General features: G+C 41.1%; 2 protein-coding genes across 5 annotated transcripts in view; both read left to right on the top strand.

Moving 5' to 3' along the window:
* The window catches only part of LOC118656485 (cytochrome P450 3A12-like), a 203,134-nt gene that overhangs the window by 103,120 nt on the left and 85,656 nt on the right, over positions 1-14,358 (top strand). The window lies entirely within an intron of this gene.
* On the top strand, positions 1,419-11,219 carry LOC118656498 (cytochrome P450 3A12-like). 3 transcript variants are annotated; one of them, XM_036309965.1, is made up of 5 exons: positions 1,780-1,935; positions 4,638-4,761; positions 5,637-5,863; positions 8,052-8,214; positions 10,674-11,219. In XM_036309965.1, the coding sequence occupies exons 3-5, from the start codon at positions 5,667-5,669 to the stop codon at positions 10,767-10,769; spliced, it is 456 nt and encodes a 151-aa protein (XP_036165858.1). In that variant the 5' UTR covers positions 1,780-1,935; positions 4,638-4,761; positions 5,637-5,666; the 3' UTR covers positions 10,770-11,219. The 3 variants fall into 3 exon arrangements, with proteins under 3 accessions (XP_036165857.1, XP_036165856.1, XP_036165858.1); XM_036309964.1 differs by lacking the exons at positions 4,638-4,761; positions 10,674-11,219 and adding an exon at positions 9,437-9,487 and having other exon boundaries at positions 1,419-1,935; XM_036309963.1 differs by lacking the exon at positions 4,638-4,761 and having other exon boundaries at positions 1,726-1,935; positions 10,674-10,866.

The following is a 14,358-nucleotide window of genomic DNA, read 5'->3' on the forward strand; positions in this document are numbered from 1 at the left end:
ATTTGGAGTATTAACACCTCATGGAATGTATCATTGGTGAATATTGTCTCCCATTCACAGGTTGTCTTTTTGTTTTGTTGATGGTTTCCTTTGCTGTGTAAACTCTTTAGTTTGATGTAGTCCCATTTATTTATAGTTTCCCTTGCCCAAGCAGATATGTCAGGAAAAAATATTGCCAAGAAAAATGTCAGAGATTTTACTGCCTCTGTTTTCTTCTAGGGTTTTTATGGTTCAAGTCTTACATTTAAGTCTTTAATTCATTTTGAGTTTATTCTTCTATACAGTGTAAAAAGATAGTCTAGGCCCTGACCAGTATGGCTCAGTTGGTTGGAGCATCATCCCGTACAATGAAAGGTTGTGGGTTCAATCCCCAAGTAGGGCACATGTCTGGGCAGCGGGTTTGACCCCCAGTTGCAGCCTCCTCTCAGGGCACATACGAGGGGAGAGGCAGGGAGGGGACTGATTGATGTTTTTCATATTGATATTTCTCTCCCTCTCTCTCTCACTGTCAATAAGCATGTCCTTGGATGAATATTTAAAAAAATATGGTCTAGTTTCATTTTTTTTTTGCTCATACCTGTCCAATTTTCCAAACATTTATTGAATAGACTATTTTTACTTCCTTGTATGTTCTTGTCTTCTTTGTCAAATATCAATTGACCATATCGGTCTGGGTTCCCTATTCTGTTCCGTTGATCTTAACTGTTTTTATGCCAATACTATGCTGTTTTGATTACTATAGTCCTGTAGTATAGTTTGATATTAGGTAGTGTGATACCTCCAACTTTGTTCTTTCCCAAGATTTCTTGGCTATTTGAGGTCTTTTGTGGTTACATATAAATTTTTGATTTTTTTGTTCTAGTTCTGAAAATCATCACATCTCTTGACAGTTCATACTGTGATTCAGTAATTTTTGTATGGGATTTAAGATTCTGCATTTCTAATAATCTTCCAGATACTGCTGATGATGCTGGTCTATGGACAATTCTTAGAGTAACCATATTTTATGTGTAGCCCAGTATCATTCTCTAAAGTTTCTGCAAACATTTTTGAATGAAAGATCCTTTAATTTTCCCTGCATAAGCCTTAGTGCAAAGTCTCTTAAAAATTACCCAGGGCCCTGGCCGGTTTGGCTCAGTGGATAGAGTGTCAGCTTGTAGACTGGGAGAGTCCCGGGTTTGATTCTGGTTAAGGGTGTGTGCCTGGGTTGCGGGCTTGATCCCCAGTGCGGGGCATGCAGGAGGTAGTAGATTAGTGATTCTCTCATCATTAATGTTTCTATCTCTCTCTCCCTCTCCCTTCCACTCTGAAATCAATAAAAAGATATATTTTTAAAAAATATACTTAAAAATTATCCAGGTATATTTTATCTAGAATAATTTAAAATTTTCCTGGGGGAGAAATCTATCCCATATTACCTGTAGCTAAAGTACTTTCAGGATTCTCCAAGGGACAGACTGATAACACTGTGCATGTAACACAAAACGCTATGTCTTAAAATTGCACAGCTATGTTCTGGAGAGAGTGACACAACCAGAAGCAGATGGTGAAGAATAGAATAGACCCGGGTCGGCGGGGGAGCAGATGAAGACATTTTTGCCTTTTTCTGGCTCTGTAACATACACATCAGAGTGCAAAACACTCCCAATTTAAGCTGAATTGTTTTTTCAATTTTTCCTATAAGGGTTTGGGAGTTTGATTTGGATTTCTCATAATCTAAATTGTGATGTTGTTCATTGACCTGCTTTATAAAATATCTTTCTTCTCCTTTTAGCTCTGACTGATCTGGAGCTTGTTGCCCAATCTATTATCTTTCTGTTTGCCGGCTATGAGACCACTAGCAGTTCTCTTTCTTTCCTTATGTATTTGCTGGCCACTCACCCCGATGTGCAGCAGAAATTGCACAAGGAGATTGATGCAACGTTTCCCAACAAGGTGAGTGGGTGATACTTGGAGAACGAGGGAGAAAGTAAAGCCTTATCAAGAATGCCTCCTCACCACTTCCTAGGAGAATTTTTACAAAGAATGTAAGCATCAATTATTTTACTTGTGCTATTTAGGAAGGATGTAAAAAGACAAAAACAATCAAAGAATATAGGTAATTTTTGTTATTAGAGATATATAAGATCTTTGAAAAAAGTGTTGGTCCTGTTGTGTCAGTTATCTGTTATCACAATAATGTCAAATGAAAAAAAATTTTAAAACCTCCGTGGCAATTAACAATAGGAATTTATTGCTCAAGTGTCTAGATAATTACCTGTGTTGCTATTGACTAGACTCGTTTTAGTCTGGCTCTTGGCTGATCTAGGCTGGCCTTGGCTAAGTGGCTGGGTGAATCAGCTCCACACAGGATCCACATATCTCCCATACTCCAGACAACTAGCCTGGGTATGTTCTTCTCAGGCAATGACAGAGGGAATGACTAATAAGCCCAAACATATGGGTGCCTTTCAGAACTCTGCTTGCATCACACTTAGCCAACTAAGTGTGATTTAAAGCATGCACCAAGGCCAACCCCAGCATCATAATAGGAGGGAACAAAGTTAGATGGCTAAGGGCATGGACAAAGGAAGGTGTGGGAAACTGGCACTATTACTGGAATCTACCACCTTGGGTAAACTTTGCAATCTAGGAGAAGCCTGGTATACAGAAAAGAACATAGTGTAGGAAATAGAAAACATGAGTCCAGACTGTGGTTTTGGACAGGTCTTAAGAACTCTCTGTGTCATAGGTCCTTCAAATCCTATATAATATAAGGGTAATATGCAAATTGACCAAACTGACTGATTGCTATGATGCACACTGACCACCAGGGGGCAGATGCTCAAAGCATGAGCTGCCCCCTGGTGGTCAGTGCGCTCCGACAGGGGAGTGGGCCTAAGCCGTCAATCGGACATCCCCCGAGGCTCCCAGACTGCGAAAGGGCACAGGCTGGGCTGAGGGACCCGCATCCTGCAGCCACCAGTACACGAATGTCGTGCACTGGGCTTCTAGTATAAAATAAAGATACATTTTAGGGTCCAACTAAATTAAAGATTATTTTTCTTCTCTGGGTAAGCCTATATTGGAGATCATTTTATTGCAATAAGATGGAAAGGTCACTAAGAAACAGACTAGCTAAAGCATCATGTCCTCCCCTCTTAATAAGAGTAACAATGACAACAACACTAATAGCTAACATATACTTCTCACTATATTTGTCCGTTCTAAATGCCTTATATTTATAAATGAATTTTAAAAAAATTATGTATTAAAAATAGAAACAGACTCATAGATAGAGAACAGACTATCAGAGGGGAAGGGGGCTTTGGGAGGCTGGGTGAAAACGGTGAAGAGGTTAAGCAAAAAAACCTAATTCACACAGCCCTAGCCACTTTGGCTCAGTGATAGAGCTTTGGCCCTCAGACTAAAGGGTTCTGGGTTTGATTGCTTTCAAGGGCACATACCTTGGATGCAGGCTGGATCCATGGCCATGATGTGGAAGCAACCAATCCATGTGTCTCTCTCACATTGATGTTTCTCTCTGTGTGTCTTTCCCCCTCCCTTCCACTCTCTCTAAAAATCAATGGAAAAATATCCTCGGGTGAGGATTAACAAAAAACAAGAAACTCATAGACACAGACAATAGCATGATGATTACCAGAGAATAGGCGTTGGCAGAAGTAGAAGAGAGTATGGGGGGAGAGAGGGGGGATAAATGGTGATGAAAGGAAACTTGACTTGGGGTGGTGATCATACAGTACAATATACAGATGGAGTATTACAGTATTGTAACTGAAAACTATATAATTTTATTAACCAATGTCACCCCAATAAATTCAATTTAAAAAAGTGATACATTAGTCAGAATAGGCTAAATTTGCCACAACTACAGATTAGCCCTCTATTCTCAATGGATTTACATTACAAAGGATTATTTCCAACTCACATTAACATGTCCAACATGGATTGTTAATGAAGGATGGGAGTGGGACTTTGTGCTCCATAGTTACTCAGAAATATAAGCTAAAAAGGACCCATTTTTTTAAAAAAAAACAAAACTATTTTCTTTTTTAAAAAAAAAATATACTTTATTGATTTTTTTACAGAGAGGAAGGGAGATAGAGAGTTAGAAATATCGATCAGCTGCCTTCTGCACACCCCCTACTGGGAATGTGCCCACAACCAAGGTACATACCCTTGACCGGAATCGAACCTGGGACCCTTCAGTCCACAGGCCAACGCTCTATCCACTGAGCCAAAGCAGTTAGGGCAGGATCCATTTTCTTGTAGCTACACTTTCTGGAGCACAAGGCCGTCATGTTGGTTGGAGAATAAAGAAGTAGGGTGTTGCTCACTGGGTATTCAAGTGTTTTGACTCTGAACTGACATATGTCACCTCAGCTCGGAGCCCATTCTCAAAGCTGGTTCCCCCTAGCTCCGTGGTTGGCAAACTGTGGCTCTTGATCCACATGTGGCTCTTTGGCCCTTTGAGTGTGGCTCTTCCTAAGCCTTAGGAGTACCCTAATTAAGTTAATAACAATGTACCTACCTATATAATTTAAGTTACAAAAATTTGGCTCTCAAAAGAAATTTCAATCGTTGTACTGGTGATATTTGGCTCTGTTGACTAATGAGTTTGCCGACCACTACCCTAGATTCAAGTGGGCTGGGAGATATGGAGACTACATGGATATTGGGTGAGCAGTGATGTCTCTACCAAGCAACCCTATGAAGTGTCAACTCTAAATATCTCCATGTAACATATCAGAAAACTGAGAGGTGAAATAATTTTCATACACTAGTCATATAGCTAGTGGTGAAGAAGCCACTAGCCAAACCCTTAACCTCTCCAGTATTGCCTCTTCAATATAACACCAAGTGATACCCACATATTGCACACACTGTTTTCAGATATCTGACAAAACTGGAACTCTTTGTGGTAGGAAGAGACTGGCCTCTGGGGCTGGCGAGGCTTGTATGAGATCTTCACAGCTTACAGTCAAACCCTGAACAACTAGGAGACTGTTCCAGCAAGGCAGCATGAGGCTGAGTGGGGTTCCACCTCTTTATAGCTTCTGCTAGAATGAAATTGTGTGCCCTGCTTTCATTTTTTTCAGTCACGCCCTTCTTTTGCTATACTTACAGAGTTTTGTTATTTATAGAGTTTCTACTTATATGGTGTTTCTCTCCAAATTATATATATAATCTAAAGGCTTAGTAAGCAGGATTTTTCAACTGAACACTGTCAAGTTGGAATTTTGCTCTTTTACACATTCTCTTTCCTTTGTACAGAGGTGTGGCGTCTCTTTTGAAAACAGTGACCTTACCGTATTTCAGTTAAGAATTTGGGTCATAGTCTGTTACTCACATGAGATAAAAAAAAAAAATCACTACATGGTAATGTGAGGGATTTTGGGTCCTGTTTAGGGTATTGTCCCCAACGTCCTCCCATAGTCATAACTACTCCACACATCTCAATGGGCCATTAAGCAGGCCAAAGGACATGACAGATATTAAAATGTCTATAAATCCTAAGGTCCTTTACCCAAATAAGTTATTCTTTGGAGCTCCTAACATTTCTATAGAACTACATAGACTGAATTGAAAGTTGATCTCAAGTCTCAGTTTATCAAAATCTGTTTCTTTCTTCCCAGGCAACTCCCACCTATGATGCCCTGGCACAGATGGAGTATCTTGACATGGTGATGAATGAATCCCTCAGACTATTCCCAATTGCTGGTAGACTTGAGCGGGTCTGTAAGAAGGATGTGGAAATCAATGGGGTGTTCATTCCCAAAGGAACAGTGGTGATGGTGCCAAGCTATGTTCTTCATCTAGACCCGACATACTGGACAGAGCCGGAGGAGTTCCATCCTGAAAGGTACTGGACCCCTGGGAAAGGGAACCCACCCTCATCCAGGCTGGTTGGACATAATCTGATGTCTTTTAGTATAGATGATGAATGTGTGGTTGTTCAATCATTTATATGTACATTTTTCTGTTTTTACAAGTTTGTTTTTTCTTATTACAAGAGTAATCATTGTTTGTTGACAAAATTTTACAAACTCTAGACTAGCTAAAAGAAAATTGTATCTGTCCAATACTAATATATTAAGATAGGCCTCATTAGTAATACAATATATGTCATTATTTCTAAGCATGTGTAGATTTTTAAAATTAAAATAGTAATATATTTTTTATTTTAAACTGCTTACTTTATTTACCAGTAAACTAAAAAGAGTGTCCTTTTATATATAACCATCATATATAGGTATGCATACATATAAATATTTATGCAGATGTGACTATATGCTTATGCCATAAATTACTTAATCATTATCTGATTTTAGGAATGTAGGCTTTTTTACTTCTTTAAATTTTTCTGTGTTGTTCTCATTAGCTCTCTGAATTTACCAGCAACGTTTCCACATTCTGTTTGTTTTTGTTTTTTTCACATTGGTGGCCACATCTTTATCATTATTGGGAGAGTGCATTATGGGAACCTGAGAGGTTCTCATCCCTGATGATTCAAGTGGCCCCTGGAGGACAGAGGAGAACACAAGTCACTGGTCTGTGTTTGGCTACAGTCCTGTGTCAGCTTCCTCCTACTCTCAAAGAAACTGGCAACTTCCAAAGAAAAGTCACCTGCTCTCCAGACACCCGAGACACGCCCCCTAGGAGGATCTTTAGCATGTTCTTCTGGAAATTCAGAGCCAAGGCCTAGCTTGAGGCACAGCTTGAACTCTAGAAAGAGCTGATGTTTCCCATTTATTGTATTGATGAGCAAAATTGGAATTAACTATTGAGGGCACTAGCTGGGACCTAGGCTTTCATTAGCCCTACTATAAGATCCCTAATGGCAGGGACCTTCTCTCATTTACCATGGTGTTCTTAGTTCTAGCTTATTGTCTACACATAGTATTTGGTGAAAGAAGAAGTTAGACGTGACCAAATCCTCTGTTTTCTGGACCAAGGGGCCTCTGTGTTTCCTCCAAGCTCAACCGTTTTTTCTCCCCCCACCCCCAACCAGAGACCACTGACTGTACTGCTCTTTTGATCATTAAGTCTTCCACAGAGAGTAACTGCCTACCATGTCAGGAGGTGGGCAAGGCAGTGAGAAATCCATGTTAAAAAATGCCTATTATGGAGAAGTTAACACTCACACAAATATACAAAATCATTTTCTACAGATACAAGTCTACTTTTAATTCATCTATGTGTGCCCATCACATGTTTACAGCCATCAAACTATGTGTGCTGTCCCATTCACACACCATTACTACCATCCTCCTAATTCCCATATTATCTTAAGGCATACCATCTCTAAATATTCCAATGTTCAAGAACCTTTTAAAAATACATAACCACAATGACATGATCACTTTCCCAAATCCACATTTTCCCTTAATATAATCAAATATTGAGGGATCAAATTTGAATAAAACGTAAGTCTAACTTTCACGAAATTTATAGCCTAGTGGAACAGATAGACAAGGGAACCACAGATTATATTAGAGTAGAGGAGCATCATATGTCCATATGAGTCATCTGATTTAAGCTATTCAATGGGAGAGGGACAGAAGAGGTGAGAGGAAGGGAGGAGAGGAAAGTGGGGAGTGGAGGAAGGAACGGGAAGGGAAGGAAAAATTAATAATGCAACTAATAAGAGATATGTTTCCTACTTCCTTCCTCCATGAGCATGTGACCAACATGAGTTTGATGGAGGCAGGGACCTACTTTTTCTTCAATTAGTCTCATTTCCTACTTGCCTTTCAGAGTGTGAACATCTCAATACCCTGAATGTAATTTAGCGTTTAAAGATAAATTTTCCTGTAAAGAGCATTCATGTCATCTCTTCAATAATACTGTTAGCTCGTATAGGGTATGGGGAATGGAAAGAATCTGTAGCTTACCATTCTTACAGCCACATAACTATAGCAGGATCTCACTGACTAGCCCAAAGGAGTTATTCTGTACACTACTTGTACGGGAGCCTAAGAAGCCCAAACATGTAGCTCTTGTGGTGTTTATGTTTCATTAATTGTTTGCATCTACTGTTATATAACTAGGTTTAGCAAGGAGAACAAGGACAGGATAAATCCTTACATATACACACCCTTTGGAAATGGACCCAGAAACTGCATCGGAATGAGGTTCGCTCTCATGAACATGAAAATTGCTCTCGTCAGAGTTCTGCAGAACTTCTCCTTCAAACCCTGCAAAGAAACACAGGTCAGATACTTAACATGTTACCACTCTGTGTGAATGATACTTGATTGAGAGTTTTTCTTAAACTGAGGTACATATGCATGAGTGTGCTCATTCATTGTTTAATACTTTGTTCTGTTGGACAGAGCATCTATCTGGAGTCAAATGTAACCTTTAAGATCCTGGTAGTCTAGAGTGCTAAGCCTGTGTTTTTATAAATATCCAACTATAAAGGCCATCTAGAGCCAATATAGTTAGTGTGACATGATCAGGTAGAGTCATTTGAGAAAAGTTTAAATTTGGTTTCAAGTCCACTGGAAGGAAGGGAAAGTGCTGTGTACAATCGTGAAGTACAATGATAACTGGGTCATGACTTTTGAACACTGCTCTTTTCCACCAGAACTTACAGAAGCTCTTGTGATAGGGTTCTCAACCACTGGTTATACAATGAAATCAGCAGGGATCTTTTAAAAATCCTATGCTGAGGTCATCTCAGATTCTAAAATAATCCATCCTGTGTGGCTTTAAAAGCACCCGGTTTGGTTTTCATATGCAGCCAAGGTTGATTAAAGCATTTCTGCCTGGCGTAAGAACTCCAACAGTCCATGGCCATCCTGGCCACTTGAAACCTGATGCAATCAAGTTGGATTCTTTACATCCTAATATGAACTCTATGATGTTTTTCTCACTCTCTTCCCCATTCTGTTCTCATCTTTCAAGTCCTAGTTCACTCCCAAAGCCCTTCCAGGAGGCTTCCCGCCCATTTTTCCTCTGCCATGTTATTGCTACTGCAGGCTGGAATCATCACTATCCTTCCTAACCAAAAACTTTATCATTAAACCATCCAGTTTGGTACTCTGTGTTTTCTTTGTATCTAAGAATATCCTTAAGTCTAGCACCTCATTTTATTCCTTTCATAAATTCCCAATAGTGCCTTGCGGTCATTCAGGAAATGCTTAAAGAGTATTTTGCAGTTGATTTGGAGATCATGAATCCACATTTTAAATGATTTAATTTGAAAAATTTAACAAATAACATTTGTAATGTACATTTTCTACGTGTGTTGGTCTGTGTACAGGGGAAATATATACATGCCATTTGAAATTATAAAATAGGAAGGTTTTACATTAATAGGAAGATCTGGAATCTCTCCTCTGAAGAACATAAGCAATAGTTGTCATTGAGTGATAGCAAGCAAGGCCCTATAATAAGGCTTATTTCTAGGACTTGTATATTTATTTTGCAGCTCCTTTCCTTAAGTAGGTTTTCTCAGAGAAGAGGAGGAGGATGAAGATGGTTTCCATCTTATTTGTGGCTTTAGGCCGCTATGTAGCAGTCCTGTAAGTGCATATAAAGGGGGTCTTAGCCTTGAGAGGACGTGGGCCTCTGCACACCTTTTGGGGGGGGGGGGCGTGCAGACACTCCCTGAAAGCTCCCAGTCATCTCTGGCTTGTGCTTTTCACCCTCCATTGCAATTTTCTTGCCCTTCAGTCAACTGAGATATGAAGGTTACTGTGTTGGTGGCTCCCCCAACACTGAGAGTGTAACTCGGTGGGAATAGAGCTAAAAAATTATTCAAAACACTACTTAGGTCAAAACGCTATTCAGAAGTTCACTATTTACACTGTGAACCAGGAGATGTTAGAAAATAGGCACAATCCTTGACAAATACCTTTTCCCATCATGAAACTAAAAGGCTTCCACTGGGAGAAGTGACTGGACTCCTTAGAAGTGATGGATAATTCAAATAATTAAAATATATAATATGTACTCAGGTTACCTTGCAATTTCCAATATGCACAAAATTAATTCTGTATGGCTTTTCTAAATAGTTTTTCATAATGCCTAAGAATCTGGTTTACATTTTAAAAATGCATTCATTTGCTTAAAATTCAAGCCAAAAACAAGCACAAACCAATATGATTGTCTCTGGCTAGAGATGACTGGGAGCTCTCAGGGAGTGTCTGCACCACCCCAGGTGTGCAGAGGCCCACTTCCGCTCAGGGCTAAGACCCCCTTTATATGCACTTACAGGACTGCTACATAGCTGCCTAAAGCCACAAATAAGATGGAAACCATCTTCATCCTCCTCCTCTTCTCTGAGAAAGCCTACTTAAGGAAGGGAGCTGCATAATAAATATACAAGTCCTAGAAATAAGCCTTATTATAGGGCCTTGCTTGCCATCACTCAATGACAGCTATTGCTTATGTTCTTCAGAGGAGAGATTCCAGATCTTCCTATTAATGTAAAACCTTCCTATTTAGATGCTGTAATTGATATTTTCTTGAATGAATATATTGATGAATGCTTTCACTGTCCAGTCTCAGACAGCTTACTGAATAAAGAAACAAAGATATATTATGCTAAAAGTAATTTCTATATATTGTAAAGCATTATTGTCCTCAATGTATCTCATCTGCTTTGCTTTTGGTGTTGATAGTGCTTCATTAACTGGTTCTCCTATGCTGTTTAACATTTGCAGATTCCTGTGGAGCTAGATTTTCAAGGAATTATTCAACCAAAAAACCCCATTATTTTAAAGGCTGAGTTGAGAGATGGGACTGTAAGTGGAGCCTGACTTTCCCTAAGGACTTACACTTTGTTCTTCAAGGAAGTCATATCCCCTGACACCAGAGATCTCAGTGTACTTTGTGAATAAAAAAAACAGAAATGAAGATGGGCTTAACTTACTGCACTTGATGGATGACTAGAGAGTCTGTACATTCACTTATCTTCTCAGTGTCTATACAGAGTATTACATATTGTGTTATTATAAGAGAGGTGACTAAATAAGTAGATCAAGCTTATTGGGTTCTTACAATACTATCTCCATCTATTCCCACTTAGTATCATCTACTTACTTAGTACTAATCATGAATACAAATTTCTCTATAATTTTATCGACAAACTTTAATGAAAACAAGGATCATTGTGGAAATGGCAATAGTGACATTTATATCACGTTTTATTTTGAATATTGTATATTGTATATTATATTGAGCAACTCAATAAACATCTCTTCATAATAGTATTATCTAATGCTTTCATGCACAGCCAGTGACTAAATGTTTTTAACCATCACAATCACTGGTTGGGTGGGACCTTTTCAAAATTCCAATTTGATATATTAAGATAGATGACAGGAAAAAAATGGCGACCGGCAGGAAGGTAGGGAGGGAGAGAGTGTGAGAGCGCAAGGAAGTGATAGAGGAGTGTGTGGACGTGTGTGGTGTGTGCGTGTATGAGCTAGGGACAGTTAGATTCTGCAGGTCTTCTAAGGGGCTGCTAAAGCAGGCAGTCTTAGGCGGCGGAGCCCAGCTCCCTGCGTGGACACTCCTGGGCGGCCAGCATGGGCATAGCGACCACGCCATCTTCGGAAACAGAGCTGCTTAAGACTAGGATCCTGGCCTCAGCACCACCCAGTCTGATCTCAGACTCATACCAGGACCCTGCAGCCACTGGGGACAGAGACCTGTGACAACAGCTCCAGACCTGCGGACACCAAAAGTTCAGAAATCCCCAGGGCAGATCCCTGAGTAACAGAGCCCATCCCCCTCCCTGCAGGCGCGCCCGGCGGTGCCATAATAACTGATAGACCCAGCCCTTGCCGGGGCCTCAGTGCTGCCACAGGAACTTTATCCTGGAAGTGCGCGGGCACCTTGGAACTGGTCCCAGGTAGTGCCCGCTTCAGAAGTCCTGGGCTGGGAGCAATCGCGCAAACACCGGGAATTTGTCCCATGTCGCATGTGGCCCAGGGACCCCGATTCTCTGGGCAGGAGGCAGCACCAAGCACCAGTGACTTGACTGTGTTTCTTATCACCTGTGCCTGAGATCCCTGACTCCCTGTGCATTCATACTAAGAGCCAGTGACTCCAATTCTTGGTGCAAGGGCACACAGGGACCCTGATTCTCAATGCAAGGTCGAGCGAAGCAACAGAGACTCTGATACTGGATTCTTGGGGAAGTCTGACTCCTGGCGCATGCTAGGGGGCGCTGATTTTCAACAAGCTCCAGGGGGATCTCTGTTTCAGCACGATGCAGGCAGGATCCCTGATTCTAAGGGCACGCAGGAGGCCACATTGAGTGCTGGCAACACTGATTCTGAGCAAGCCTAGTTCCCACCAACCCACAACAACACATCTTAGTGTCAGAGCTCTTCAGTGACACTAGGGTGGTGTGAGGCTCCCACTGCACACGGCCCAGGCCCACACAACTCGACGTTTGAACCATCGGGAGATAATCAGAATGAAGAGACAACATAACACCCAGAGGAAAGACAATGAGGAGTCACCAAGAAAGGAAATTAATGAAGTTGAAGCATGCAACATGACAGAAAAAGAATTCAGAATAATGGTTGTACAATTCATTCACCAGATGGATGAGAAAATCAACAACCTATGCAAGAATCAGGAAGAAATGAAAAGTGATATAGCTACAATAAAAAACACCATGGAAAGTTTCAACAGCAGACTAGAAGAAGCAGAGGACTGAATTAGTGAGTTAGAAGATAACGCAGAGAAATAAGCTCAATCTGAACAGCAACTGGAGAAAAAATATTAGAAAGCAGGAGGAGAGCCTAAGGGAGCTTTGAGACAACATGAAACGAAGTAACATATGCATAATAGGGCTGCAAGAAGGACAAGAAGAGCAGCAAGGATTAGAAAATCTGGAGGACCAAGATGGCGGCATAGGTTAACGCCGGAGTTTGCTGCTTTGAACAACTACTTCAAAAGTGAAACTAAAAGACGGAACGGACATCACCCAGAACCACAGGAACGCTGGCTGAGTGGAAGTCCTACAACTAGGAGGAAAGAGAAATGCATACGGACACTCAGAGGAGGCGCAGTGCTGAAGTCAAATTCTGAGGTGCGGAGTGCGCGGAGCGGGCTGGCGGCGGAGGGCGCGGTTGGCGTTTTCAATCAGGAGGGAGTCGCAGACTCTGAGCTCCAGATACAGGCGAGTCTTTAGGGACCCAGACTCAAACGGGAGAAGCGGGACTGTCTGGCTTCGATCAGAGCTAGTGCAGCTTTCTCTCCGAGGTTTGCAGCGGGTGCTGGGACTCAGAGAGGCAGAGCCCCTGGGGACAGGACTGAGAGCCGCCATAACTGCTCTCTCCAACCCGCCCTGCCCAAGCCCTGCACAGAGGCATTTGCCGGATAGCCTCAGGCAAAGGCTAGATTAGCACCTCCCCAGAGGACAGAAGTTCTCTCACTGCTGACGCAGCTGATTCTCATAGCCACTTGGCCTGGAGGTCAAACCCTCCCTGGTATTAGCTACAACAATCAAGGTTTAACTATAAGACTGCAAACAAAGACCACTAGGGGGTGCACCAAGGAAGCATAACAAAATGCGGAGACAAAGAAACAGGACAAAATTGTCAATGGAAGATATAGAGTTCAGAACCACACTTTTAAGGTCTCTCAAGAACTGTCTAGAAGCCACCGATAAACTTAATGAGATCTACAAGAAAACTAATGAGAACCTCAATGTTATATTGGGGAACCAACTAGAAATTAAGCATACACAGACTGAAATAATGAATATTATACAGACTCCTGACAGCAGACCAGAGGAGCGCAAGAATCAAGTCAATGATTTGAAATGTGAGGAAGCAAAAAACACCCAACTGGAAAAACAAAATGAAAAAAGAATCCAAAAATGCGAGGATAGTGTAAGGAGCCTCTGGGACAGCTTCAAGCGTACCAACATCAGAATTATAGGGGTGCCAGAAAATGAGAGAGAGCAAGATATTGAAAACCTATTTGAAGAAATAATGACAGAAAACTTCCCCCACCTGGTGAAGAAATGGACTTACAGGTGCAAGAAGCGCGGAGAACCCCAAACAAAAGGAATCCAAAGAGGACCACACCAAGACACATCATAATTAAAATGCCAAGAGCAAAAGACAAAGAGAGAATCTTAAAAACAGCAAGAGAAAGAAACTCAGTTACCTACAAGGGAATACCCATATGACTGTCAGCGGATTTCTCAACAGAAACTTTGCAGGCCAGAAGGGAGTGGCAAGAAATATTCAAAGTGATGAATACCAAGAACCTACAACCAAGATTACTTTATCCAGCAAAGCTATCATTCAGAATTGAAGGTCAGATAAAGAGCTTCACAGATAAGGAAAAGCTAAAGGAGTTCATCACCACCAAACCAGGATT

This window comes from Myotis myotis, unplaced genomic scaffold, assembly GCF_014108235.1.
Source record: "Myotis myotis isolate mMyoMyo1 unplaced genomic scaffold, mMyoMyo1.p scaffold_m19_p_5, whole genome shotgun sequence".
Classification (NCBI taxonomy): Eukaryota; Metazoa; Chordata; class Mammalia; order Chiroptera; family Vespertilionidae; genus Myotis; species Myotis myotis.

Bases quoted from the DNA above. Each gene is read 5' to 3' on its own strand.
- LOC118656498 (XM_036309963.1), top strand. From the start codon at position 1,861: ATGTATTTGCTGGCCACTCACCCCGATGTGCAGCAGAAATTGCACAAG. The intron at 5,864-8,051 runs GTACTGGACCCC...TTATATAACTAG, and splicing joins GAGGAGTTCCATCCTGAAAG to GTTTAGCAAGGAGAACAAGG. The intron at 8,215-10,673 runs GTCAGATACTTA...TAACATTTGCAG, and splicing joins AACCCTGCAAAGAAACACAG to ATTCCTGTGGAGCTAGATTT.